The 26,382-nt window shown below is 48.8% G+C and overlaps 1 protein-coding gene across 1 annotated transcript; it reads right to left on the reverse strand.

The window, feature by feature from the left end:
• Positions 1 to 1,796: 1,796 nt before the first annotated feature.
• On the reverse strand, positions 1,797 to 17,875 carry WNT10B (Wnt family member 10B). Its single transcript, XM_063123136.1, has 5 exons — positions 17,802 to 17,875; positions 15,933 to 16,097; positions 11,639 to 11,901; positions 4,813 to 5,165; positions 1,797 to 2,791 (listed from the first exon to the last, which is right to left on the reverse strand). The coding sequence occupies exons 2-5, from the start codon at positions 15,995 to 15,997 to the stop codon at positions 2,333 to 2,335; spliced, it is 1,140 nt and encodes a 379-aa protein (XP_062979206.1). The 5' UTR covers positions 15,998 to 16,097; positions 17,802 to 17,875; the 3' UTR covers positions 1,797 to 2,332.
• Between the last annotated feature and the right edge of the window lie 8,507 nt (positions 17,876 to 26,382).

A 26,382-nucleotide genomic window follows, 5' to 3' on the forward strand; every position in this document is an offset into this window, starting at 1 on the left:
TGACTCTGTTGACTCCCCTTGATCTCTCAGTGGCTTTTGATACCATCGACATGGTATCCTTCTGGAATGACTGGCTAAGGTGGGAGTAGGAGGCACTGCATTGCAGTAGTTCCACTCCTACTTGGCTGGTCAGCTCCAGAAGGTGGTGCTTGGGGGACATTGCTCAGCTCTGTGGATTCTCCAGTATGGGGTTCCGTAGAGGTCAGTCTTGTCCCCCATGCTGTTTAACATTTAAAACCATTGGGTGCGGTCATCCAGAGTTTTGGAGTGTATTGTCATCAGTACACTAATGACACACAGCTCTATTTCTCCTTTTCATCTTCATCATGTGAGGCTGTGGATGTGCTGAACTGGTGCCTGGCTACAACAATGGACTGGATGAGGGCTAATAAACTGAAACTCAATCCAGACAAGACTGAGATGCTGCTAGTGGGTGGTTCTTCTGACCGGATAGTGGGTGTTCAACCTGTTCTGGATCGGGTTGCACTCCCCCTGAAGGAGCAGGTTCGTAGCTTGGTTATTCTCCTAGAACCATCTCTGTCACTTGAGGCTCAGGTGGCCTTGGTGGCATGGAGTGCCTTCTACCAACTTCAGTTGGTGGCCCAGCTACGCCCCTATCTGGACAGGGATAACCTAGCTTCAGTTGTCTATGATCTGGTAACCTCCAAATTAAATTACTGCAATGTGCTCTATGTGGGGCTGCCTTTGAAGACGGTTCGGAAGCTGCAGCTTGTGCAAAATGCAGCAGCTAGATTGATAACCGGAACCAGAAGGTTCAAGCATATGAGACCAGCTCTCGCCCGCTTGCATTGACTGCCTGTACATTTTCAAGCCCAATTCAAGGTGCTGGTTTTAATCTATAAAGCCTTACACAGCTTGGGACCACAATACCTGATGGACCGCCTCTCACGACATTAACATACCCAAACACTATGCTCAACATCTAAGGCCCTCCTTTGGATGCCTACTCCGAAGGAAGCTCGGAGGATGGCAACAAGGGAGAGGGCCTTTTCAGTGGTGGCCCCCCAATTATGAAACAATCATCCTGATGAGGCTTGCCTGGCACCAACATTGCTATCTTTTCAGTGCCAGTTCAAGACTTTTCTTTTCTCCCAGGCACTTAACAGCAAATACTGAGTTTTTTAACTGACCCCAGAATAGTTGTTTAAATAGATAGTTTTTTTATGGTTTTAAATTTTGTATATTTGTTTTTAATGTTCACTGTTTTAATTTTTGTAAACCGCCCAGAGAGCTTCAGCTAGGGGGTGGTATATAAATGTAATAAATAATGAAAATAATAATAATAATAAGTGCATGCACGCACACATGTGTGCACATACAGGTTTATGAAACAAATGGACATTGACCAGTGAATGGATCCAGCTAATGTTAATTACTTTTACAAACACAGGTCAATAAAATAGCAAAATAATAAATTAAACTTGCAGTAGAACATCCCAGTGCCATTTTGTGATATTGCTATCTCTTGAAGGTGTGTGTGTGTGTGTGTGAGAGAGCGAGAGAGAGAGAGCGAGAGAGAGAGAGAGCTGCTGTTGCTGTTCCAAACAACTACAACATTTGAAACTTATCCTTTCTTAATGCCTCCTAAGAAGAAGGTCTGACCTTCTTCTACCTGTGGTGTGCACCACACGTATCCCACTTTCCAGCCAACGGTTTAGTGTTGCAAGTCCTTGTTTGCTAGATGCCCCCGCTTCACCCAGTCCTAGCCTGTGTCCTGGAGAATCCAGGATTTTGCCATGAATGTTTTTGTTTTGTTTCTACCCACCCACCCACCTGGTCCTCCCAACAACAGATATTTGAAGAGCAAAACCATTATGGGACATACAGCCTTCAGCATTTGATGCCTACTCCCCTCCCCACTTCTCAATTCCTAGATGGCAGTTCAATCTCAAACTAGACACCAGGCACATGGTAGCTAGCACAACCATGGGAAAACAGGACCGGCGAAGGCTACGGACTTTTCAGGGCACTTCCATTACTGGGCTAGAATGCCATAGGATTCCATCTAATCTAACTGGGCTGTCCAATTCCACTTGGAAGCCCGGTGCCACTTGGCAAGCCAGTCATCCCCGTCATCACACCAAGTCAGCAAGCGCCTTGCATGGCATGTGGCAGAACCACAAAAAACAACAACACGTGGCCCGTAGGAGGCTGTGACCCTTCAGGTGGCATCATCCCTAAACTCCTCTTATCACTTGCTGACCACCGTTGCAGTTGGGCCCTTGCCATGCAGCCCAGCTGGGGCACGTGTGGCCCTTGGGGGACTTGACTCATAGCGCAAGGTCTCTGGAGAGCAGTGCCTTGCCCCTGTTCATTTGCAGACGCTCACCCACTCAGTGGCAGGGCACTCTTCGCACTGCACATGGCAGCACCAGTGGAAGCGGCAGTGGCAACGGTGGGCATGCTCCTCCTGCAACACATTGTGGCCACGGCCACAGCACAGGCTGCCGCAGCCGTCCGGCCGTGCACTGCCTTTGACACATGGGCGGCCATGGGTGCCCGAGGAGCCCAGGCTTGGGTCAGGCTCACAAAAATCAGGTGAGGGTTCATAGAAGATGAGATTCTTGGCTAGGCGAGAACGGTGGAGCCGCGGCCGAAAGGCTCCCGAGTTGCTATTGTGTGGCCGCAGGAGTATGGCGTTGTCCATGCGCTCTTTCAAATTGGAACCCACATGCTGGAAATCAGGCACTGCCAGCCAACATGTCCGGAATTGGCAGCTCCCCGAAGGGCCATGACATTTACACCTTCGCTGGCCCAGCTCTGACACAGCCTGTAAAAAAGGAGAGGAGAGGGAAGTGTTAGCTGCTGAGAAATGCTGGAACTCCCTGCTGCAGGGAATTGTTTACGCAACCCCGTCCTGTTCTTCTTGTTGAGGGCCCCCCAAAAGGAGCACACCTCTCAGGTGAGACACTTGAATTAGGGTGACCATATGAAAAGGAGGACAGGGCTGCTGTATCTTTAACAGTGGTATTGAAAAGGGAATTTCAGCAGGGGTCATTTGTATATATGGCGAACCTGGTGAAATTTCCTCTTCATCACAACAGTTAAAGCTGCAGGTGCCCTGCCCTCTTTTAAGTCTGGTCACTCTAGTATAGCTCCTGCACATTTAACTGTTGTGATGAAGAGGGCATTTCCCCAGGTTCTCCATATATACAAATGACACCTGCTGAAATTCCTTTTTCAAAACAACAGTTAAAGATACAGGAACTCTGTCCTCCTTTTCATACGGTCACCATAGACACTTGGTCACTATTGAGAATCACCCTGTCACTATAAGATGTGCTGATTGGAATCTTCATCTTTCTTCAGAGAATTCGAAGTTGGGTGTATCTTTGGTATGTCTTTCTGAACTCTAAACCCACCTCCCAAAGTAACCTTTCTGCAGCCTAAGAAAAATTGCCAAGCTTTTAAGATATGTACATACTGTGTCCTAAAAGAACTGTGCACACAGCTTTTAGGACATGTGAGGGCCAAGATAAGTGTAGTGTGTCTTTTCTGTGGCAGCCCCTCCCCCCAATTGTGGAGGCTTTTCCCCAGAGAAGTTTGTCTGGCACCAATGTTCTCATCTTTCACCATAGATATGTAGGAAATAGAGTGAGGGTCCTATCTTAGGGTGACCATATGGAAAGGACAGGGCTCCTATATCTTTAACAGTTTTAGAGAAAAGGGAATTTCAGCAGGTGTCATTTGTATGTATTCAGCCCCTGGTGAAATTCACTCTTCATCACAACAGCTAATGCTGCAGGAGCCCTGCCCTCTTGACCAGTTACAAAAGAAGCCAGGGCTCCTGCAGATTTAACTGTTGTGATGAAGACGGAATTCCACCAGGTGCTGCATGCATACAAATGACACCTGCTGAAATTCCCTTTTCTCTACAGCTGTTAAAGATACAGGAGCCCTGTCCTCCTTTCCATATGGTCACCCTACTTAACTTCACCCACAGAAAGTAATGACCAATGGTAGTTTTCACTTTAATATCGGAAGTCCACTGGGTATGTCACTCTACACTTTATCTTATGTCTATGCCAAGATCCTGCACGCTACAGCCCCCTAGTGCCTACAAAGTGTCGATAAGGAGAACAAGAACAAACCTGGGAAGAATACCAAAAGCACAGTCTTCAAACTGAAATTGACTTTACATAAACACACCGGAAAAAAGCCCTCCAGATCTGAATTTTAAGAACATTCCCAATTTTGGATGCTGATATATTTACTGGTTGTTGTTGTGGAAATAGTCTCTAAACATGTCCTCCAAATTTTTGATAATCAAGGCATATAGCTTTCCGTCAGAATTTGAGACATGCTTTGTCTTACAAGCAAAAAGATTTCAAGTTAGAGTGCGTAAGAGTGTGTACTAGCCTCACGTTCTAGATTTATATAGCGCTTACTATATTTTAAAAACATCTGTAAGTGGTGAGGCGAAAGTGCATGCAACGAGGCATATTTTAGGCAGAAGTGTGTACAAAAAGGCATATATTAGGCAGAGTACATACAAGGCAGGCACGTGTACAAGTAGGCATACGTTAGAAGAAATGCATACAAAAAAACATAAATCCATGCAGCCCTTTTAAAAGACTCAAACTGATGCAGAAACGGGACAGAATGAACTGAAGACTAGAAAAATGAGAGACTGGAGAAAATGAAATTGATCTATCCGGCTATCTCCAAAGCATGTATAGATCTGCAAGGATGCAGCCCTGAATGTGACACACACACCCTTTTAGTGACGCCAGCTACTACTGCTCCTGAAATCCCCATGCCCCATAACCCTGCCCCAGAGATGCCTCCTACCTTCCTGCCTACACGGTGGCTGTGCAGTTGCATCCGGGCGTGAGCATCGCGTGGTTTTCCTCGAGGGTCCAAAAAGTGCCGGGCAAATTTCTGGGCATAGTCAAAGTCTGCACTGCAGCCCCCCCACTCCCAGGTGTCCTGGGGACCAGGCTCCCCCCACAGTGAAGACGGCATCGGGGGCAGGCCCTTGCCCCGGCTGAGTGTCTGCAGCTGGCTGAGCTTCAGCTTCTGGTTCTCGTTCCCTTGCCCGGCACAGCCGCAGCTCTGCAGCTCCCCAAGGCTACAAGCTGTGGCCACTGCATGAGTTACCCCAGCTGCCAGCAAGGAGAAGGCAAAGGCGCTTTCCCGGAAGCCTATGGAGACACACACAGAGGAGGGAAGAAGATGAGCTGGAGGTACAGCTGGAGACAGTTCAAATAACCAAGCCAGGATGCGTCTGCAAGAAGGAACAAGTGTCCAGGGTGTCCTCAACGTGAACACACGCTGGTCCAGTCGCTAAGGGACTGACTCATCTCTTGTTTCCCATTGTGATCTCCTGGGAATCCTGAAATCAGGGCCATGTCTCCTCTGCAATAATACAAACACCCCCACACACACCCAAATCAGGGCTAAGGTCACCCATGTTTCAGGTCAAGGATAGAGGTATTCTGCAACTGCTAATATAAATCCAATCGAGCATTTGTGCGCATAGTTGCCTCTGTGTCTGCTATTCACGAGAAGGAGCAACCAGGCATCTATGTTCCTCCCTTAGCCGCTGGAATTCTGCTCAATCTCTCACCGTCTGGCTTCTGCAATTTCATTAGGTATCTCCTACAGAGCACTGACCCTGTTTTCACAGCGCTGATGACTAGGAAGTTCATTTAAAAAAATAAAAATAACCCAAAGACTGAAAGCAGAGAATCACATTCCATCCTTGTACAGTGATGTTACGGTGTATATAGAGCCATGCACAAGATGAGAACATCATCTTAGTAATATCATTGGGCTCTGCCAACATGGAACGTCAGCAACTACCCTATAACGGAAGAGTGCCCTTCCCTGGGCAGAGTGCCAAGGTCCTTGAGTGTTTTTAGGCCATCGTAAAGGATTTCTGATTTGGCTGGGCAAGAGGGTGTATAAGTGTTTTTAGCCATTTAGAAGCTGATGATCGGTTTTTAATACTGAATAATAAAAGTCTGCAAAATATTGTGATCTTTCACAAGCCTTCAGGGTGGGTTGGACACACTTTAATATATCTAATAATTTCAAATTAAATAGGGTGGTGAGTAGACTCTTGAAAGCCACATTCCTAAACAAACTTATATCTATGCCATGGGCTAATTGTCATGGCTTCTACAAAGAACCCATGCAGCATCTCCAGTTTATTGGGTATTTTGTCAATAAGCTCCCCTTCCCCCGACAAAACTACAATTCCCAGGGTTCCCTGAAGAGAGGCAATTACTATTAAGTCAGTGCATGGTATAGATATGATTTTTTTTATAGTTCAATCCTATTTATGTCTACTCAGAAGTAAGCTTTGTTGAGTTCAATGGGAATGTTAAGAGTGCATAGGACTGCAGTCTTAGATCATGACCAGATAAGTGATATTGGTGGTTATGACCAGATAAGTGATATTGGTGGTTTCATAAGGTGCAATCCTACGCATATATAGACAGAAAAAAAGTGCTTCAACTCCCAGCATTCTCCAACCAGCCATGCCAACTAGGGAATGCTGGGAGTTCTAGGACTTATTTCTGTCTAAGCTTCCATAGGTTTCTGCCCTTAATTGTTTATTTTGTAACAAAGATTAGCCCTCTGTCTCATCAGGATACCATCCGGTTTCAGATATCCATCTGTCTCACTTTACATATTTCCTTTGCTTCTTGCTCTGCCAAAGCCCTTGTTATTGATCTGTATTTCCCATCGTTACTCCGTCGGATGCTGCCCCAATTCCTGAGAAACGGGATGAGCCCCACCAAACCCTGACACATCAAGCCACAACTCAGAGCCCAGGTGCTTGGGTTGCAGCTTGCTCCGGCTTTTGCCTGGGGCCTTACTTTGATCTTGGGTTTAAATTTAGAACCAGCTCCTTCAAAGCGATATGAATAAAAGAGATCCTTACGACAAAAGAAAAGAACGAACGGAGCTCTCTGCCAACTTGCCTCCAGGGTCAGGTGTTGGCTACTGTGTATACAACCAGGGAAAGATGCCTGGGGTAGACTCCAGGGGAGAAAGTCAGGCTTGGTGCATGCAAAAAAGGATGGAGGATTGGGGGTGCGGCGGCAGCAGCAGCTTAGCAAGCTCCCCCCCCCCCATAACTTGGGTGCTACCTTCCCCTCCATACACAGGCAAACTGAGCAGGCATAATCACCATTGCCTGCTGTTTCCTGTTGCCAATTGCCTGCCTGCCCCAAGGGGGCGGCTGATCATAGCCGCTGCGGAATAGAGGCAAAGGGCAGCTGGTATTGCTGCTCCGGGAAAGGAAGGCATTCTTAAGACCAACTCAAGCCAGGGAATCAGTTAGCGGGGGAAGATCCCTTTCCCTAGCCTGGCTTGGGCCAAGTCATCTGCTACAAAAAATCCCTACCCTGAGGATTTGTGCCCAAACAGTTATTCCAAGGTCAGGCTTAACAGTAAACTCACCTGAGGGAAAAGTGTTGGGCCCGGGAATGAGCAATCCAGGAGCAGCAGGTAACACCCCCTGTGCAGTGGTGGATGGGGAAGGACCACCGCAGTTGGTGGCGTGGTGCTGCAGTGAGGCGAGTGGGCCTACTAAAGGAGCCCCGGCCTTCTTAGCAGTGCCAAATGTTCACTTTTGGATTGGGGCGGGGGAGGTGGTGGCAGCTAGAGCTCCTTCACCTTGTCAGACAGTGGCAGGAGTTTAGGGGTTAGCCAGAAAGGCTCTGGAATGGCAAACTATACTAACTCCTGGCACCAGCTCTGAGGTAGGTCTTGGGAAACAGGTTATTTATTTATTTCATTTATATCCCGCCTTTTTTCCTCCAAGGAACCCAAGGCGGCATACGTAATCCTCCTCCTCTCCTCCTCCTCTCCATGTTATCCTCACAACAACAACCCTGTGAGGTAGGTTGGGCTGAGTCTCTGGGCCTTGCTAGACCTACCTGATAATCCGGCCAGGAGTCGGGGCGACGACGCGCTGCAACTAGCGCGCACCGTCGCCCTTTTCCACACGTCAAGACACGACTGGGCAAGGGGAAGCCCCGTCGCGTCCGCCATTCCCCCTCCCTTAAAGGGCCATGTGTGCAGGAGCGCACCGCCGGGAAGGTAAGTGGTTTTTTAAAAAATAAAGGGCCATCTGCTCCCCCTGATTCCGCCCCCCCACAATGCCTGATGCCCCCCCGCCCACTCGCTCACCCATCCTCCCCCCGCTTGCCAGGCCCGTGCCCGCTCTTCTCTCCCCGTCCCCCGTCCCCGATGCCCGTGCCCGCTCTTCTCCCCCCCCTCCTGCTGGGTCTGTCTTTCCCCCGGCCCCCATCTCCCCCCCCATGATTCCCCCCCCCCCAGCCCGATGGGCACAGCGGTCCTATGGAGCACTGTGCCCAGTCCGTGGCTTCTCCCAGCTACTCGCAAAGCAAGCAGCCGGGAAAAGCCACGGAAGTCGCTAGACTTTCCGCAGCCCTGGCCTTAAGCGAATCCGCTTATGCCGGTTCAAGCGAGGTCTTAGCCCGGCCTCACCCCGGAATGCACCCCTGGATGCACAGGAGGGAGACCGGGCCTCACACCACGTTAACGCCTCATCTAGCAACGGCCTCTGTGACTGGCCCAAAGTCACCCACTGAGTTTCCATGGCTGAGTAGGGACTAGAAACTGGATCTCACGACTCCCAGTCCAACATCTTAGCCACTACACCACACTGGCTCTCACCAGTTCCTGCCCATCTCTGCCTGCTCTTATTCCTAAGGGGCAGCTATTGTTCATCCTGACCTCAGAATACCTGGCTGGGCATACGTTTTGCCAGGTGGGAGAATTCATAGCACTCAGTTTAGCCCAAGGGTGGGCAACACACACACACACACACACACACACCCCACACAAATACACACACACCACTGCTGCCAAATTTGATACATCAGTGGTAAAAAAAGGCAGATTTATTTATTATATATTTGTTTGTCACATTCATACCCCACCTTTCCTTACATCGTGGAGAACATATGCCTTGTTTGGAAGCAGAATTGTGCTTGAAGAAGTGGTGGGGGGCACCCTCCAACCCCTGGATATTCCCAGCCCTGGTTTAGCCAAAAGTAGCTTAGGAAAAAGTGATCTTCTATGACTACCAATTGCCTTTCTTAATCCAGTACTAGGAAGAATGTCAAGAAAACCAGGGCCAAACCGCTGGATTCACTGGCTGCTTCTAGCTCACATCCACTGTTCAGCCTGTGGCCTCATTGGTGAACAATAAAGACGGCATCTGTTGGTCCGGAAATTAATCCTGTAGCGCAGCGTCCCGCCAAATGTCTGATCGCTGCAGCACCTTTTCTCTCTCTGTCTTCTCGACATTAAAATTGGAGGCACCCTTCACTTTTACAGCCAGGGCACACGTGCATACCCAGAAAACACTGCTAGTGTGTCACAAGAAATGCACAAGGTAAGTAACAAGAGGCTTCTGCAAGCCTGGCGCCCTCAGACCCAGCCAGATCCACCCCTGATGTTTTCTACCTGTCGGTGATCTGGCATATCGCCACGCTTGGAAGGCGTGACTCATGCAGAGCTGCAGAGGGTAGCCCTCCAGAGTGGGAATTCCTGTGTCTCCACACTGAAAGTAACCAGACGATCCAACTGCACCCAGCTCAGAGATGTAACAGAATTGCCCCCAAACAGCAAAAGTGGATGGAAAGAGCCAGTGATGCAGGGGCAACCTCTTCTGTGAGAAGGTACTTTTGGCTACGAACAAGACTCTCATTAGCTAACACATTTATTTCTCGGGGCAATTATTTCATGATACACCGTCTGGGAATTCAACTGCAGCTCCAGCTCCTTGGGCCCTGTCGTCCTTCTTCAACCATTCTGCTTTGTCCTATAACTTGTCAAGTAAAAGAGCCAACTCCTTTGCCTTCCCCTCCATTTTCACATGCAGGGGCACTGCCAAAAGGTGTGTGTGTGTGTGTGATCTTTCCATTAGCATCAATGGAAGGTCTTTTTCTAAGTTTCATTGCCATGTGGAGGTGGGATTCGAGGGTGGTGGGGTCACAGCTCACCCTTCTGTCCCCAACTGTGATCCCTAAACCCCCTGCTCTGCATGGCAGCTAAGCTTAGGGGAAAAACTTCCATTGGAATTAATGGAAATATTTATTCTAAGTGCCAAGAAGGGGGAGCAGTGGGGGGAGGGCACACTGCAGCATGTGGGGAGGGGGTTAAACTTTCCCAACCCAGCTGAAATTGCCCCCTGCATGGCCATTAAGGTTAAAAAAAAAATCCTCCGATTGGCACAAGTGGACACTTTGGGAAATAGATTTGGGACTGGAGATCCATGGGCTGGGCCTAACAACCCCTTGTTCACATGCCAGTTTTAGATTTTGAGGTACCTCTTCAAAAACCCTACATTTTGAGTTTAGTCAATCATGTTCTAAGGCAAAGGGTTACATTGCCAATTCAGTGCTTTACGCCAGATGTGGCTAAACTGGTGTCCTCCACGTGTGTTGAAAGACAACATCCCATCATCCCAGCCAACCATGCTTGCTGGGGATGGGGGGAATTGTAGTCCAACATGGCTAGAGGGGGCCAGGTTGGGAAAGGCTGCTTTATGCAATGATTTTCCTACAATCTGTACATGGAACAGCATCTAAAAGTGGGATAGTTTTTAGTTCAGATGAGAATATAAATTTAAATTATTAAAGCAAATGAGAATATATTTTCCCCCAAACACTGTTCAGTTCTATTTCTAAGGTGCAGAAGCTCACGAACCAAGGGAACGTGATCCCCCAACCCGGTCTTGAGGTTCTCTCTCTCTCTCCCACCTGTAAGCTGCAGCAAAACAGCTGCTCCTTACAAGATACTGCCCTAGCCAATCATTAGCCAGTCCTGTTCTAGTCTCTACTCAGTGCCTGATGATCTGCACGAAAACCTTGCTGAGATGTAGATATATATATATATACACACACACACATACATACACACATGTGCTTTAAAGAGTCACTTAAACAAAAGAGAGGGCTTTGCTACCAAAATTTAGACATGAGGCTTGCAACAAAATGTTGCAGTATATCTACATTCCATCCCCCTGCCAAATCAGGAGGGCTCTTTCTCAGGGTTCCAGCCACCAGCATTCCTTCCTCCAGGATAGATAAGCTAGAAGTCCTCCAGCTGTTTTGGACTACAACTCCTGTCAGACTGATGCTCAGGGATTATGGGAGTTGTAGTCTAAGACATCTGAAGGGCACCACGTTGCCTCCCCTTGCAGAGCTGTTAAGGGCTCAAGGAGACAAAACCAATATCTCTGTTCAGTTTCCCACCTTTCTTTTCCATCATTTTGTGGCTCTAATATTTAACACACACACTGGCCTGTTTGGGGAGGAGGTTGCTGTTCTCCCCCTTTGGGATTTTTTACACACACACACACACACACACACACACACCATTTTTTAAAAACTTCAAACCTCGAGGATTCCCTGAGTATGCTGATACCCCATTTTTGCTTCATTTCTTTCGGCACAGGGCACAAAGTTTGCTATTAGAGGGAGCGAAATGGGGAGGCAACAGGAGGAGGGGAGGGAGGGATGCAGCAAGCCTAGCAAGGGATGGATCAATTTTATTGCCTGTAGACCCCAATCACAGACAAGGAAAGTGTCATTCCCGGGGCCGGCACCCTCCCCAACAACCTCCTCACCTCTCTTCAGAATGGGGCTGTTGAGAAGCACGGTGCCACCACTGCTCAGGTCAGAGCAATCCCAACGCCTCTCTTGCAGCTGGTGCTGGCATTCATGGATGGCAAGGTGGACGCCCTGGAGAGCCGAGGCCGTCGCTTCCGGGCTGCGCGTGCAGAGCCCGAGTTGGCGCCGGCTCAGCCAGGGGAGGGTCATGCATACGGTGTTGGGAGTAAGGACGGGTTCCGCCACCGCCTTTGGCCCTAGGAAGTCATGGCCAAGGATCCTATTTGAGGACACAGGAAGCAAAACGGGACCGTGACTTTGGGAGCAAAGACACAGTAAGAGAAGGTGGCAAAAGTTGACATGCGACCTACCACCTGACCCCAGATCAGGAACGGACAGCAGTGAACAATAGAGTTCAACAGAGTTAAAGACTCTGACTTGAGATCTGGACACTTCTCGGGTAAAATTATACCGGTCCATCAGAACAGGGAATACACCATACTAGTGGTTGCTAGGAAAACAACAACAGCTACAATCGGTTGAAAAACTGGACAATTACAGAACGTATCATGTAACAAATAGCTTGATCCAGCAGGAAACTGCACTGGGGCTCAGATCAATATTTCTTTGCCGGAATAAAGGGTGAGAGAGCACTGAAAGAGGGAGGGGCTTCTGAACCTGGGGAGGGCACCACAAGAAATACTGGGGCATCACCATCTCTGTACCTATCCCCCCACCTTGGCCAAATTTTATAAAACCCTGTCCTTCCCATATACTTTCACCTGCGGGGAGAGGACAACTAGGACTCAGGAGTCCTATGTTTTTCTATCCTCATAGCCCTACTCCCCTCAAAGAGCTGGGCTGAACGCATGTTCTCATACACGTATGCAGGGCTGTACAAAACCCTTGTGGCCGTCCAGCCCAGCTCCACTGCCTGAGGGGGATATCGGTGCACCTGGGTGGCTGAGTTTCCAGGGGGAAATTCCCTGCCTGGCCCCCCACTGGCACTAGATGAAAGCAAGGTTGAAGATCAAAAGCATCACCCTGCGGCTCAGCACCCAAAGAAAGCGGGTGGGGGGCGGTTGGAGGGAAGGGGGATGTTCCCATGACAGAAGAGAGAGCCCCTCCCAGATCTAAAAGCAGGGTGTCTCTCTGGCAACAGAGGGAGGAGCAGGAATAACCCGGGCAGTGGCAGACACAGACATGTTGATGTGGGAAAAGGAAATACAGCCAAGTTTCCTGATGAGAAAGGCCGCCATAGCAACCACCCAAGGGAGATGGGACATCCTCATGGCAATTACATGTACTGGCCTAGCAATTCCTCCATACTGACACAGGGCCCAATTAATTCTATCATCAGCACCACCAGCACCTTGCTGCCCCAAGTAAAGTACCCCAGATTAGCAGCAAGTCTTTTTTGCAACACACCCATGAAAGAACTTTCCAGGAGAAAAAAATCTGTTTTAGGGCCCTCTCACTTGTCCAAACCAGCACCTCAGGGCACATGATAAATCCTCGGGGTGGGTGTGGGGGGAATACTTCTCACACTCCGAATGGAAATATGGGAAAAGAACATGATAGAGTTCTTCTGACCATTGATTCTTCTGACCATTTTGCCAGCTGGAACACGTGTTTGGGGTTCACCATGCACAGAGGAACAATTTTTGATCCCATGAATCAATTCTTCCTTTTTTACCAGCAACCCTATGTCCATTTCCCTGGGTGTAAGCCCCATCAACACAGTGGAATTTACTTCTCAGTTGCAATCCTATAAACATCTGTTTGTGGGTAAGCCCCAGTGAACTCTATGGGGCTTACATATGAGTCATCATGCTTAGGATTGCATTGTGACGTCCTTCTTCAGAGATCTCAGGTTCACTTTACATATTACTGTAGTGGTGTGGCAGCTGTCCCTGCTGGGTTATTCATATGCTACTTTGGGAACATATAAAGCTTCCACTCATGTTACATAACACACCAGTGTCAAGTTACATAACACACCAGTGACATCTCTTTCAAGGAGGCAGGTGCCGCTGGCATCTTATGTAAACATGTGTGTATACATCAGCTTTCCCAAACCTGGTGCCCTCCAGATGTGATGGATCACAACTCCCATAATTCCCAAGCAGCATGGGCATTGGTTAGGAATTATGGGAGAGGCAGACGCACACATCTGGAGGGCACCAGAAAGAGGAAGGGTGATGTATACCTGCTGGTGTGTTTATGTGAAAGCTTATTCATATATACTTCTGATGAAAGTGCAAGCCACAATGAACCAGTTAAGGGCTACAATGCCTTATCCCTTCTTGAAGGTGAGGCATCCCCAAAGCACCTGTCCCCATAAGATGGGGGAAAGCCCATCAGCATGAGCCTCACAGAGGAATGGAATCATACAAGTCCTCATCCCAGGGATATATGTCATTCACCCAGCTAGTATCCAGAAGATAGATCCTCCCCATCTTGTACATAGCCACTTACATGCCTGGTCATCTATGGTGAGTGCAAATTTGCCTGCAAGTGACCAAGTGCACATATAGCTCCCTTATTTTCCCCTTCTAGCCTTAAAGAATGCCTAGTTCCTAAAGGTCAGAAGAGATGCAAAAACAGAACCTCCCACACCACTTCCAAAGCATTATTTAATCCATGAAACACTCTATCAGTCTCTCTTCTAGCCTAAGAACTAGGAAGCTACCTTGCCATTATTCTGACTGGCAGCAGCGCCCTAAGGTCTCAAAGGTCTTTCCCAGGCTTCCTGCCTAACATCCTTCAATTGGAGATGACATGGATTGAGCCTGGGAGGGATCTATAACACATGCAAAGCAGGTGCCCCACAACTGAGCTTTGGGCAGGATCTACGCTACTGCTTTAAAACGGTTTATAACAATAGTGACAACTGTTGGGGCCCAGGACACGCTCCATATGCAGTTTTCAAAATGTTTTCAAAGTGTCATATCCTGCTTGGTGTAGATCTGGCCCTGCTCTACCTTCTCGTCAAGGTTAAAAAGGTTAAACACAAGAGGGAAGGACTCAGGAAAGCACCTGCCTTAGGGATGCACTGTGTTTCTAAGGCAGCTTAGAATTTAATGTCAGCAGCTGCTCATCCCAGTTTCATCCCTGTTCTCTGCCTTTAACACAGAAGCCAGGGGAGGGCCTGTAATATAGGTGAGAGGAACAAACAGTTATGCGAATGCCCCCTGAATTATGGGCAACCCTACTATGACATCTATCTTAGACATATAGGTGTATCAGCCTTAGTGGTGGTTAGCATCTAAAAATACAGAATGCACAACTCTGGCCGAGGATTAAACTGGAGTAACTACCACCTTTGGTTCCATACACCTGGGATGGGTAGACCAAGCTTCCAGGATCTATTCTGTTGTGTTCTTTTTCCTAGATCCCCAATATCCACCAAGTACAAAATACAAGATCCGCCAAGTACAAAATAGTGACTCAGAAAGAGGGATGGATCTAGACTTAGAATTAAGGAACAGGTCACCTCTGAGTGCACCTCAGCCTAGGGGGATGTTTTCAGAGCCAGAACTGAGCTCACAGTCCATTCACACAAAAAGTCATTCCTGGTTTCCTTCCCACACTTTCTTAGTTTCAGTAGCCATGTGTGTGTGTGTGTGTGAGTGTGAATGAATGAATATTATTCCCATTGTTCAAAAGCCAGCAGTCAGAAATCCATGGCGATCAACTGCAACTACCAGTAGGTCCCAATCTACCTTCTGCCCACCCAAATCATTCCTAATCATGAACAATCCCCACTCTACCCATAAGCATGCAGCTGAACCCAGTCAACACCCCACTCCTCAGCCAGCCCGATTCTGAATATGAAAGGGCATATACAATGTGCTGAAAGGCAATTAATTCATCCCAACTCATCTTCAAAAATGTGCCTTAGGAGTCCTGCCTCCCACTTCCCCCAATTGTATCCCTTAGAGACCCACTGATGTCCTGGAAATTCAGGAATCACACTTATGAACATAAACACTCCAGCACGAAAGCAGGGACAGAGGGAGCTCACTGGTCGGAGGCTACAGCTGTACAAGTTGTTCTGAGCACATTGCTGGCTATATGGGGGTGGTGATGTAGTAATGGAGAACCGTGCACAATGCCAACTGGGCAGATAAATGCCCTTCCGCGTCAGGACAGTCATCTGCTGCTAGCACCTCATAATCACAACAGGCCTGCACCATCCCCCCAAGGGGGTAGTGATTGCAAAGGACTGGGTCTTCTTGGGCAGCCCGTTCAGGAAAAGCAGCCTTCCTTCTCCCTGCACACCCCCTCCCCAAATATCTTTTCACTCACCCTCTCCAAAGACACAGGCAGGCAGTAAACAGGCAAGTATTCAGGCGAGGGTTCCTTATAGCCATGCTGAGCTCTGACTGGGGTGTATACTGGGCTGCCCGCTAGTTTGGCTGGATGGCACCCTCTCCCTCATGTCCCTGTCAGGGAGGCACGGGGGTGAACGCTCTGGGGGGAAAAGAGAAAGTTAGGAAATGGGGGGGGGGTGAGGTGGGGAAGCAACTAGATCACCCTTTCCCAAAGGTGGCCTCGTCCGACTGGCCAGTACTCAAAGGATGGTGGGAAACTGTATATAACTGTATTTGAATATTTTTCTGGAAGCTGCCATGAAGACCGCTTATAAATATTTTAAAACAGCCTTCCCCAAACTGCTGTCCTCCTGATGTGTTGGAATGCAGCTCCCATCATTCCCAGCCAGCATGGCTGTTGGCTGGGCTCACTGGGGAAGATGGGACTTGGGGAAGGCTGCTTTAAACAAACAAACGCACTAAGAGCCCCCTTAATGAAATTCACCCAAAAACGCCCCCCGCCCTGCCTAAATTGAGCCAGATTATGGTTTCCCCATAATCTTCTAAAAATGGTGGCCAATAATTCGAGCACTGCTCCTGACTGAAGCTCCCTGAATTCATCAGATTCAAGGCCACGCCATTCCTCCATCAGGCAACACAGGCTAGGTTGGCTGTTGTTGGGAGGAAAAGAGGCACAGCTAGACAGAACCAAAAAGCGCACCCCCCACCCTCCCAGCAATCGCTTCCTACAGCTGGAAATGGAGCCCAGCTCAAAACAAACACACACCATTTAAAGTAGGATTGCCAACTTTTTCCCTGACAGAATTCCTGGGCTGTAACTCCAGGGCGAAAGGCAGAAATTAAACTGGTGCAGTATACTCCATCGTGGAGATGCAGCAACGGGGGAAACCATTATCTGTTGAATTCCTGCCTGTCAAACCGCAGTTAAAGACCAAGGTGCCCTGACGGAAGAGGAATAGCAACGCTACAGTGAACCAGAGCGTCTTCCTGATTCACCTTCCTCCAAGCGCACGGGGCCCCAGCCCCTTTGCACACCTTAAGCCGGAGCAGAGCTCGCCGTCAGCTTCCCTCCCCACGTCCCTTCCCCGAACCCAGGAGCCCGAGCTCCTCAATTACAGCATGGGTCCCGCATGCTCTGCCCTCGGAGCATCTCCCCTTTCCAATCCCCTGCCGGTCCCAAGCCTACCGTCGCAGCCAGCAGGAATCTCTTGTGCCCCCTTCTCCCGTCCCCTGGCTGGTCCCCTTCCTCTCGCCCTCATCTACCTGCCCCTGCTCGCTCTCTCGCTCTCCCTCTGCGCGGCCGCTGAAGCCTCGCCTGGGCGAGGTTTTCCCCTCCCCATCCGGGGGCAGTTGGAGCCGGGAAGCAGCTGTTCAGTTCGGGTGCGGTTCCAGTGCCCACACCCACGGGCGTGGATGCTATCCCGCCGTGGGTCCCACGGGCAGCATTCGGCGCCTCCGTCTGGGCTGTCCAAGCACGCAGCCGGACCCGGGGCCCCACCTTCTCCCACCACGAGGATCTCTCTGCCCTCCTGCTGCCCGCGCGGAGAAGAACCCAGGAGTTCGGCCCACCTCTCACCATCACCGTGGATCCGATCTCCCTGGGGCGATTGGATCCCAGCCTCTTCCTTTCAAGCCGCTACAGATCCACTTCCCTCTGATAAAGAGATAAGAATAGGACATGTGGGGAAATCTTTCTTTCTTTCTCCCACGGTGGACAGTTCCTACTTGCTTGTTTGCTCCTCTCTCTCTCTCTCTCTCTCTCTCTCTCTCACACTCACACACACACACACACACACACACACACACACCGGGGAGGGCGGGGGAGAGGGCACTCTCGTCTAACCTTGATCGGTCGCCTTTTCCTCTCTCAGTCCAAATGATCTGCTCCGGCGCTCCTCCACGCTCGTCCTCAACTTCATTTCTCCACTCCCCCTTTCCTAGGCTTCCTCTGCGGTTCCTCCTGCCTCGGGCGTCCTAGCCCCGCGCCGCGTGGGTCACCCTTTGGCTTTCCCCTCCTTCTTTGCTGGGGGTGGGGGAATCGCGGAGAATCACGGAGGAGGAAGGAGAGATCGGAAGGCCGTGCAGTCCAAGCCACCCGCCGTATCCTCAAAACAAAACCGTGCAGCGCCTCCGCTCCAATTGGACCACAGAGAACAGAACAGGTGCATTTCCCAGCTCCAAACGTTTGGGACTCTGGCCAGCCTTTTTCGGAGACGAGGCCCGGATTCAGGGCCTTCCTAAAGAGGGTTCTATGTGTAGAGACCCTAATACCCTACAATTTATTTATTTATTATATTTATTGCATTTTATACCGCCCAACAGCCGAAGCTACAAGAGGGCGGAACCCCAAGTGTTATGTTTGTGTACGTGAGAACTCTTCCTGCTCCTACCCGACCACAAAGGAGGCACCAGAATAGGGGGTGGGAATCATACCGTATCCCACACATGTAACTCCATGTGCAATTTTGGACTGCTGCAATCCAGGGAGGCTCTTGGAAGAAGGTTGCCTACAGCCTTTCCCTTCTTATCCAACTAGCCCCATGGGTTGAAGAAATAGCATCGATTGGCCTGGAAATGTTGATGTTCCGAACAATTAAAAATATGCCGCTCTGCATATAGCAATGTCAATGCACAGAGTTGCAAAGTGGTGAATCAACCGCTCGGGAGCAGTTGCATTGCAATATGATGAAAGGCTATCTCTTCAATATACATCGCCCATCAGTAGGAAAATTAAGCCGACAAAAAAGAGCCGAACTGGTCCATGGGTAAATCAATCAATCAATCAATCCAAACTTTACAGTTATGAAATACCTTTATTAGGACCAACGAAAATGTCACAAGAGGTATAACCTTTCGAGTTCTCCACAACTCTTCATCAGCAAGATGGTAATCTGCTTTTTTATACCGCCTAGCCCGATGAAGAGTTTTGGAGGACTCAAAAGCTTGCTCAACCTTTGTGGCATTATGATTGGTCCTAATAAAGGTACCGCCTAACTGTGGAGTCGGTGGAAGTTATTAGAAGATCCTCCAAGGAGCAGGTGCCAAAAAGACGGCCTGGTTCTGACAGCCCGTACGGCTGTACTATAACAGCACGATCTTATGCAGAGCCCGCGCGTCAAACTCAGTGCAAGAGCCGGCTGGACGACCGGTGCACTGCCTTGCAGAGAGCAGGCACGCTCGGTTTGCACTGCAACTGCAAGGAGCGTGCACAGCCTGTGAACGTTGGGCAGACGAACTGCGTTGCCCACGTTTTGCCTTCCTTGGTCCGCTCGCGCTGTTTTATGCATTTGTTTTGGAGCACCGGGGTTATAAATACGTCGCAAATGGCGCCAAGCGTGCATAATTGCACGGCTGCGTCGGGGTGACTTTTGCACTTGGGAAGCTGTGCATGCAATTTCGCAAGGTACATGCCATCAGCAATTGGGAGCCAAAGGCGAACTAACCCTCCTCCTTTTCCTCTCCAGCCACGATCAGTGACCGACCCACCACCAGCTCCCACAGATAGGCCTACACACAATCCCGACCACGGGGTGGTGCAGGGAGCAGATGCACCTTGTGTGTGTGTGTGCGCAGAACTTGTCATTTTAGATGGCTCGAGCAACCAATGAAGTAAGAAGACGGGGTGGTGCAGGGAGCAGATGCACCTTGTGTGTGTGTGCAGAACTTGTCATTTTAGATGGCTCGAGCAACCAATGAAGTAAGAAGAGGCGAGCATTTTGTATTCCATTGCAAAGGCTGCGCCGCCCCCAGCGGGCCGATGTTTGGCCTTCGCCCCCGAGCACAGCTGCCTGGCTTCAGCAGCAGCGCTACTTGCTTGCCCCACAGGGCACACTCGGCGTTCCAAATCCCCTGTCCGCTGGATGCCCGCCGCGCTCCAGTCACTGGTGCTCCGCCCCCTCCCCCCGGGCCTCGACCTCGTGCACGGCTCAGCCTTACTCGCTGGCGCGAAGGGAGAGCCGCCCTGCCCAATGCCTCTGATAGACAGGGACTTTCCAGGGCGGGGTCGACTGATCCGCAGGCTTGAGGGGTGGGCTTTGCTTGTGCCCGTTCCCCAGGAGCCGGGACCTTCCCCGCTGCTGCGGAGACTCGGAGCAGGGGCGGAGCAGCGGGAGGCGCTAACAGCGCGCGAGCCAGTTAGACGCAATTGCACCGCTCGCGGCCGCGGTTCCTTCTTCCTCCCCACCCGTTTATCTTGGCTGGAGGGGACGATTATGAATGAGTCAGGCAGAGGGAAAGGTGAGGCGCTGAGGGTGGGACTGAACGACGGACAAGGCGGACTGTCTCCCCCACCCCCGCTCTCTTTCTCGCTCTCTCCTCTGGGGATGGGTAACCGCCAGGCCCAGGCCCGGGTTCTATTTCTGACTTTGGGAGGAAGCGACGGAGGTCTACGTGACAAGGTTAGAAGTAGAATATAACAAGGATGGGAAAGATTTTGGAATTCTTTGTCATGGCTCGGGGAGAGAAGAGTGGAATGCTCTGATCTGGATTGTGGCCCAAACTTATTTTATTTATTTATTGCATTTTTATACCACCCAATAGCCGAAGCTCTCTGGGTGGTTCACAAAAATTAAAATCATTCAAAGTATAAAACAACAGTATAAAAATATGATATAAAATACAATATAAAAGCACAACCAGGATAAAATCAGCAGCAGTGTAGAAATACAAATTTAAAACAGTAAAGTTAAAATTATAGACGGTTAAAATACTGAGAGAATAAAAAGGTCTTCACCTGGCGTCTGAAAGACTATAATGTAGGTGCCAGGCAAACCTCTTTAGGGACCTCATTCCACAGCCGGGGTGCCACAGCAGAGAAGGCCCTCCTCCTGGTAGCCACCTGCCTCACTTCCTTTGGCAGGGGCTCAGGAAGAAAGACCCCTAGGATGACCTTAGGGTCTGGGTAGGTACATATGGGAGGAGGCGTTCCTTCAGATAGCCTGCCCCCAAGCCATTTAGGGCTTTAAATGTTAATACCAGCACTTTGAATCTGGCGGACCTGGACTGGCAGCCAATGAAGCTTGAAGAGGACTGACGTGATGTGATCTTGTTGGCCAGTCCCTGTTAGTAAACATGCTGCCCTGTTTTGTACCAGTTGAAGTTTCTAGACCATATTCAAAGACAGCCCCACGTATAACTCATTGCAGTAATCCAAATGAAAGGTTATGAGAGCATGGATAACTGTAGCTAGGCTATCTCTGTCCAGATAAGGGCGCAGTTGGTATATCAGCCTAAGCTGATAAAAGGTGCTCTTTGCCACTGAGTTCACCTGTGCCTCATGACAGTTCTGGATCCAAGAGCACTCCCAAACTACAAACCCGATCCTTTGGGTGGCGTGCAATCCCGTCTAGAACAGGGTGAACATCACCTAGCTGGACAGGCCAACCACCTGCCAACAGTACCTCCATCTTGTCTGGACTGAGTCTCAGTTTATTGGCCCTCATCCAGTCCATTACCGTGCTCAGGCACTGATTCAGAACAGCCACTGCCTCACCTGGGTTTGATGAAAAGGAGAGGTAGAGCTGGGTGTCATCCGCATATTGATGACACCTCAACCCACATCTCCGGATAACCTCTCCCAGCGCTTTCATGTAAATGTTAAACACCAAACTTGATGTGCTGGTTGCCCCATAGTTTGCCCTTCTGGGGTTGTTTCTTTATGTTTCTTTAACAAATTTCTGGGCGGGAGGTGGGCAGGCAAATTGGAACGTGGCTAGAGGTGTTAACCCTTTCCCTTGGAATCGACCCTCACCTGCTATATTTGCAATGAGAGAAAAGCTGCCTTTGCCTCCTATGGATTATATATAGTGCTAGTCCAATTCATTTCAATAGGTCTTCTCTAGGACTAACATTGGACACAACTCAATGGGAAATTAGGCTATGAGGGAGGGGGAAAGGTTTAAAGCTCTCCCTCATCCACCTACCAGCCATGGTCCCAATCCAAATCAGACCCCCAGTTCTGTCTGTTAAAGAAAATATCAACCAGGCAAGGACAAACTAGAGGGAATCTGTGAGGGCGCTTGCATGCGCCCCCACAACGACTGTGTAGACCGAGGAAGAAGAGACGGAGGAGGAGGCGGAGGAGGAGGAGGCTGGGGAACCGGCCGCGTCCTTGCCGCCGCCGCCGCCTCCCCGCCGGCCTCCTGCTGCCGGGGTAAGAGCCACCCAGGTCGGAGAGCTCGGCGGAAGCTGAGCTCTCCGACCCAGGTGGCTCTTACCCCGGCAGCAGGAGGCCGGCGGGGAGGCGGCGGCAAGGACGCGGCCGGTTCCCCAGCCTCCTCCTCCTCCTCCTCTTCCTCCGTCTCTTCTTCCTCGGTCTATACAGTCGTTCTGGGGGCGCACTGGGGGCGCATGCAAGCGCCCTCACAACGACGTGTAGATTCCCTCCTAGTTTGGCCCTTAGATGGCTTTAAACGGGAAATTCTGGGAAGTATACATCTATCAGTCGGTATTGGCCATGAAAATTATATGGAACCTGACCTCCATGTTAGGAAACAGTATGTAGGCCACTGAAAAATTGTGCCATCAGTGTGCAAGACTAAGAGCTACATCAAATTTTCGCGGGTCCCTCTTACGACGTCTGCCTCCTGCGCACCTCCCACCCTTTCTAGCCTTCGCGCCACAAAAAAACCACCCCAGTAAGTATGACTTCTTTTAAAGCGGAAGTTGCCGCTATCTCCTGCTGTGTGCAGGAGAAGCAGCGGGATCAAAACGGCTCACTGAATGGGCCATGTGCATGTTGTTTATGTTGTAATGAGGGACAAATGTGCAGGTGGAGAAGCTACTTGATTTTCCCCTGTGTGATGACGCTCTTCGTTCTTGAAGACATTACCAAGCAGACAAATTCATTAGATGATGGTTTTACTGTTATGGAGACAAGGAAAGAATGGATATCTGGAATTGTGAATAAGGGTGTGAAATGTCCACGCAGCCTTGACCTGGGCACTTAATTTTTGCAGCTTAATGCGCTATCCAATGCATGCTTAGACAGAAAAAAGTCCTACAGCTCCCAGCATTCCCCAGGCAGCATGGCTGCCTGGGGAATGCTGGGAGTTGTAGGACTTTTTTTCTATCTAAACATGCATAGGATTGTGTCCTTAAAACACTGTTGAGAGTGTTGGAGGATCATCACTACCATACCAAGCCTGAGACAGATGTGATGGGCTAGAGGGAAACAACAGAAGACTTCTGCTTCACTTGCACAAGTTATACATTTCCATTCCATGCTAATTACTCTGGAATTGCCTCCAGGTTGGGACAAAAGCACCAAAGTGTCTGGCAGCACCTTGAAGCCGAACACATTTATTGTGAGCTTTCATGGGGCAGGATCCACTTTGTCATGCAAGCTTAGACCAAAATAAAAGAGCTACTCTTCCTTAAGAGTGCCATCAGGACCTCCATTGCTATCTCTCCATTGCTATAAATTTTACCAGATTTATTTATTTGTCCTGCCTTTTTTCCTCCAGGGAATCCAAGGGGGCAGACATAATCCTCTTCATTTTATCCTCATAACAACAACCCTGTGAGGTAGGTTGGGCTGAGAGTCTGTGACTGGCCTAGAGTCACCCTGTGAGCTTCCATGCCTGAGTGGAGACTAGAACCCAGTTCTCCCAACTCCCAGTCCAACACTCTAGCCACTACACCGCACTGGCTCTGTGGTTGTGGTTTGAATGCATCCACACAATGCTCAACATGAATTAAAGCTCTGGGATAAATCAGGGGCTTCTGAATCTGGGCATCCTTCTCCCACTGAACAGAGAGATGACTTGAGTTGTGGTTCCCAGCACAAAGGATAGGCGGGGAGAAGTGCAAAGCAAACCAGGGAGAGAGAGGCTTGGGGAAGATATGTATGTAGGCAAGCCATCACTGCAGCTGCTGAACATGTATTGAGAGCCAACACTATTTCAAAGCTCTACCATGCATGGTGCAGAAATGAGATCCAGCAAGCTGCATTAATCAAGTTAGACAGTGATGGGCAGGGTTAGTGTCCTGCTTAAAGATCTTATTTGATGAGTTTCCTGGATTTTAATCCTAGGAGTCTCGAAGGTCAAGAGAGATTCTGTGGAGTTTGCTAAATCTGAGAGCCATGGTCTACACATGCAGGAAAAAGAGGTGGTAGAATTCTTAGAAGATAGAATGGACTGTGTCACTATATTTTAGTCAAGGAGTGCTATTTTGAATTATACCAATGTAAAAACAAAAATGCAAGCAAAAAGCTAGCACATGAGGCCAAAGGCTCTACTCTAATCTGCTCCCCACATGCTAGTTTTCCACTTTCAGGGATTTTTTAAAGGTGTGAGTGCATTAAAAATAATAATATCCCCAGCTATGGGCTGAAGAAGTTAAGTCTATTCTTTAACCTACCTCCCATCTCAGTCTGCTGCTTGTTTAGATGAGGCTCCTTACACAGAAAGGGTGATAGACTGAAGTGGTAAGAATTCTGGACTGTTATCACTTCAGAGTAAATCACATGTCATAAACAAATATATTTAATAGCTCATCTATGTGATGAGCTATTTTAGTACATGCAGGGGGGGTATTTTTTTAATTTTAATGTAAGAGGGCATTCAAAAATAACACAGAACGAAGAGGTACAGTCAAGATTTTTACCACCTCTTGTCTGCTACCTCAAACTGCTAGACTATTTTAGCAAGACACTGTTAGGTTTGCCCATATTTATCCAGACAAAAAATCACAACGAAACAGGAACTGTACCTACTGCTGTATATTGAACACCTGAAACCTGGAGCCTATTGCTTTTTCAGAAAAGATGATTGTGTGTCTGTGTGTGCAGTAGGTGCCTCAGCAAATGTTATGTACCTCTATGCCAAAATAGAATCCCTCTCCTGAAATCCTGCCACATAAGAGAATGCCACATCTGCAGAAACAAATACTGTTTTGATTTTCCTGACAGCTTGCTCGTGATCTCTGTGGAGCTTCAGCATTGCACAGTAGACCACTTTCTTTGAACTCCCTTTCCAAACATTATTCTTTAGCAGCACTTTGTCCCTTGTGAGAACAAGGGACAAAGCAAGATGGACTATTGCCTGATGACCTCAGTCCAAGACTGTTCCTTAAACCTTATTCATTTCGTTGTGCAATGAAGTAACTTTCAAGATGTGTTTTACCTATTTATAACATAGGGGGCATAATTGCAGAAGTATTTGCATTTTGTCTAAGCTGTTTACATTAACTTTGCCTGGATTCTATTTGCACCACGGCACCCTGCAATGATGAAAATAGAAAAAAAAACCTCTTTCAGGTTGAGTTGGTTTTTATTCATCTTGTAGACCACACCCCTGCTCCTTTAACCACACCCATTTATCCCAGCCCCTCCTATTTTTTGGGCATACCACATCTTTTAAGAAACAGGAGTTACCAATCATAAATGAAAATGCTTCTCAGTATAGACAAGGTGCTTTTCCCCTCATTGCTGAGCAATTGCAGTTCGTGTCTTTGGTTTGTATTATAGTTTTTAAAGCTGTTTTAATGCTTTTTTATTTGCTTATTGTTTTTATCTTCTGAATGTTTTGAAAAACTATTATTATTATTATTATTATTATTATTATTATTTATTTATTTATATAGCACCATCAATCAGAAAGGCAGTATAGAAATACCACAACATTCCTTCCTTCTTTCCTTTAGAAATGAAGCAGTACCCATATCAACTTTGACAGAATTCTGACAACACAGGCCAAAATTTCCTGCTAAATCCTATAGCTTAAGGTGCTTTGTTCTCCCATATCTGACCATACCTGTTCACTTTCACCACTATATCCATTTCTGCATCCTGATAAGAGAACACTCATGTTTCTTGAAGGAGTGTTCTCTTATGTGGAGGCTATGTTGCCATTTATAATGAATACTGAACCTCAGGTAAAAGAGACTTTGGCCTCAGCTAGACCTACCTGGTCTAGCGTGACAGAGGGGTGAAGATCTCGCAATATTTTTATTGCAAGATCTCCCCCTCCGTTTACATGCGGCGCGACGACCTCATAGGGAGAGGATGTCGTGCCTTCCATTTTGTTTTTGTTTTTTGTTAAAGAGAGCGCACGAATCCTTGTGTGCAAAAGGTAAGTTTTTTAAAAAATAAATAAATAATTTTTCCCGCTTTCCCCACGCCACCCCCAATGGGTGCAGAGCTCCTGAGGAACTCTGCGCCCCATGCACAGCTCCCGGCTCCTTGTGAGTAACCACGAGGAGCCGGGACAAACCACAACGCCCTCATACACATTCTGTGGTGTCGGGATCAGCCCGACACCAATCCCGGGGGCAAGGGAGGGATCATCCCTCCCTGCTACTGGGATTCCCTGTGCGTCATGTGGACGCACAGTGACGATATCGCCCTGTCTAGCTATGGCCTTGGTCTGTAACGCTGAAGCCACATGAATGTGTCAGATGGCCGTCTAATCTTGGCATTGAAT

Source organism: Elgaria multicarinata, chromosome 3, assembly GCF_023053635.1.
Source record: "Elgaria multicarinata webbii isolate HBS135686 ecotype San Diego chromosome 3, rElgMul1.1.pri, whole genome shotgun sequence".
NCBI lineage: Eukaryota > Metazoa > Chordata > Lepidosauria > Squamata > Anguidae > Elgaria > Elgaria multicarinata.

Excerpts from the sequence above, each read along its gene's own strand:
- WNT10B (XM_063123136.1), bottom strand. The coding sequence starts at position 15,997 with ATGGCTATAAGGAACCCTCGCCTGAATACTTGCCTGTTTACTGCCTGC. Across the intron at positions 11,902-15,932 it reads TGCCTGTGTCTTTGGAGAGG|GATCCTTGGCCATGACTTCC; the intron begins GTGAGTGAAAAG and ends GTCCTCAAATAG. Across the intron at positions 2,792-4,812 it reads GCCACCGTGTAGGCAGGAAG|GCTGTGTCAGAGCTGGGCCA; the intron begins GTAGGAGGCATC and ends CCTTTTTTACAG.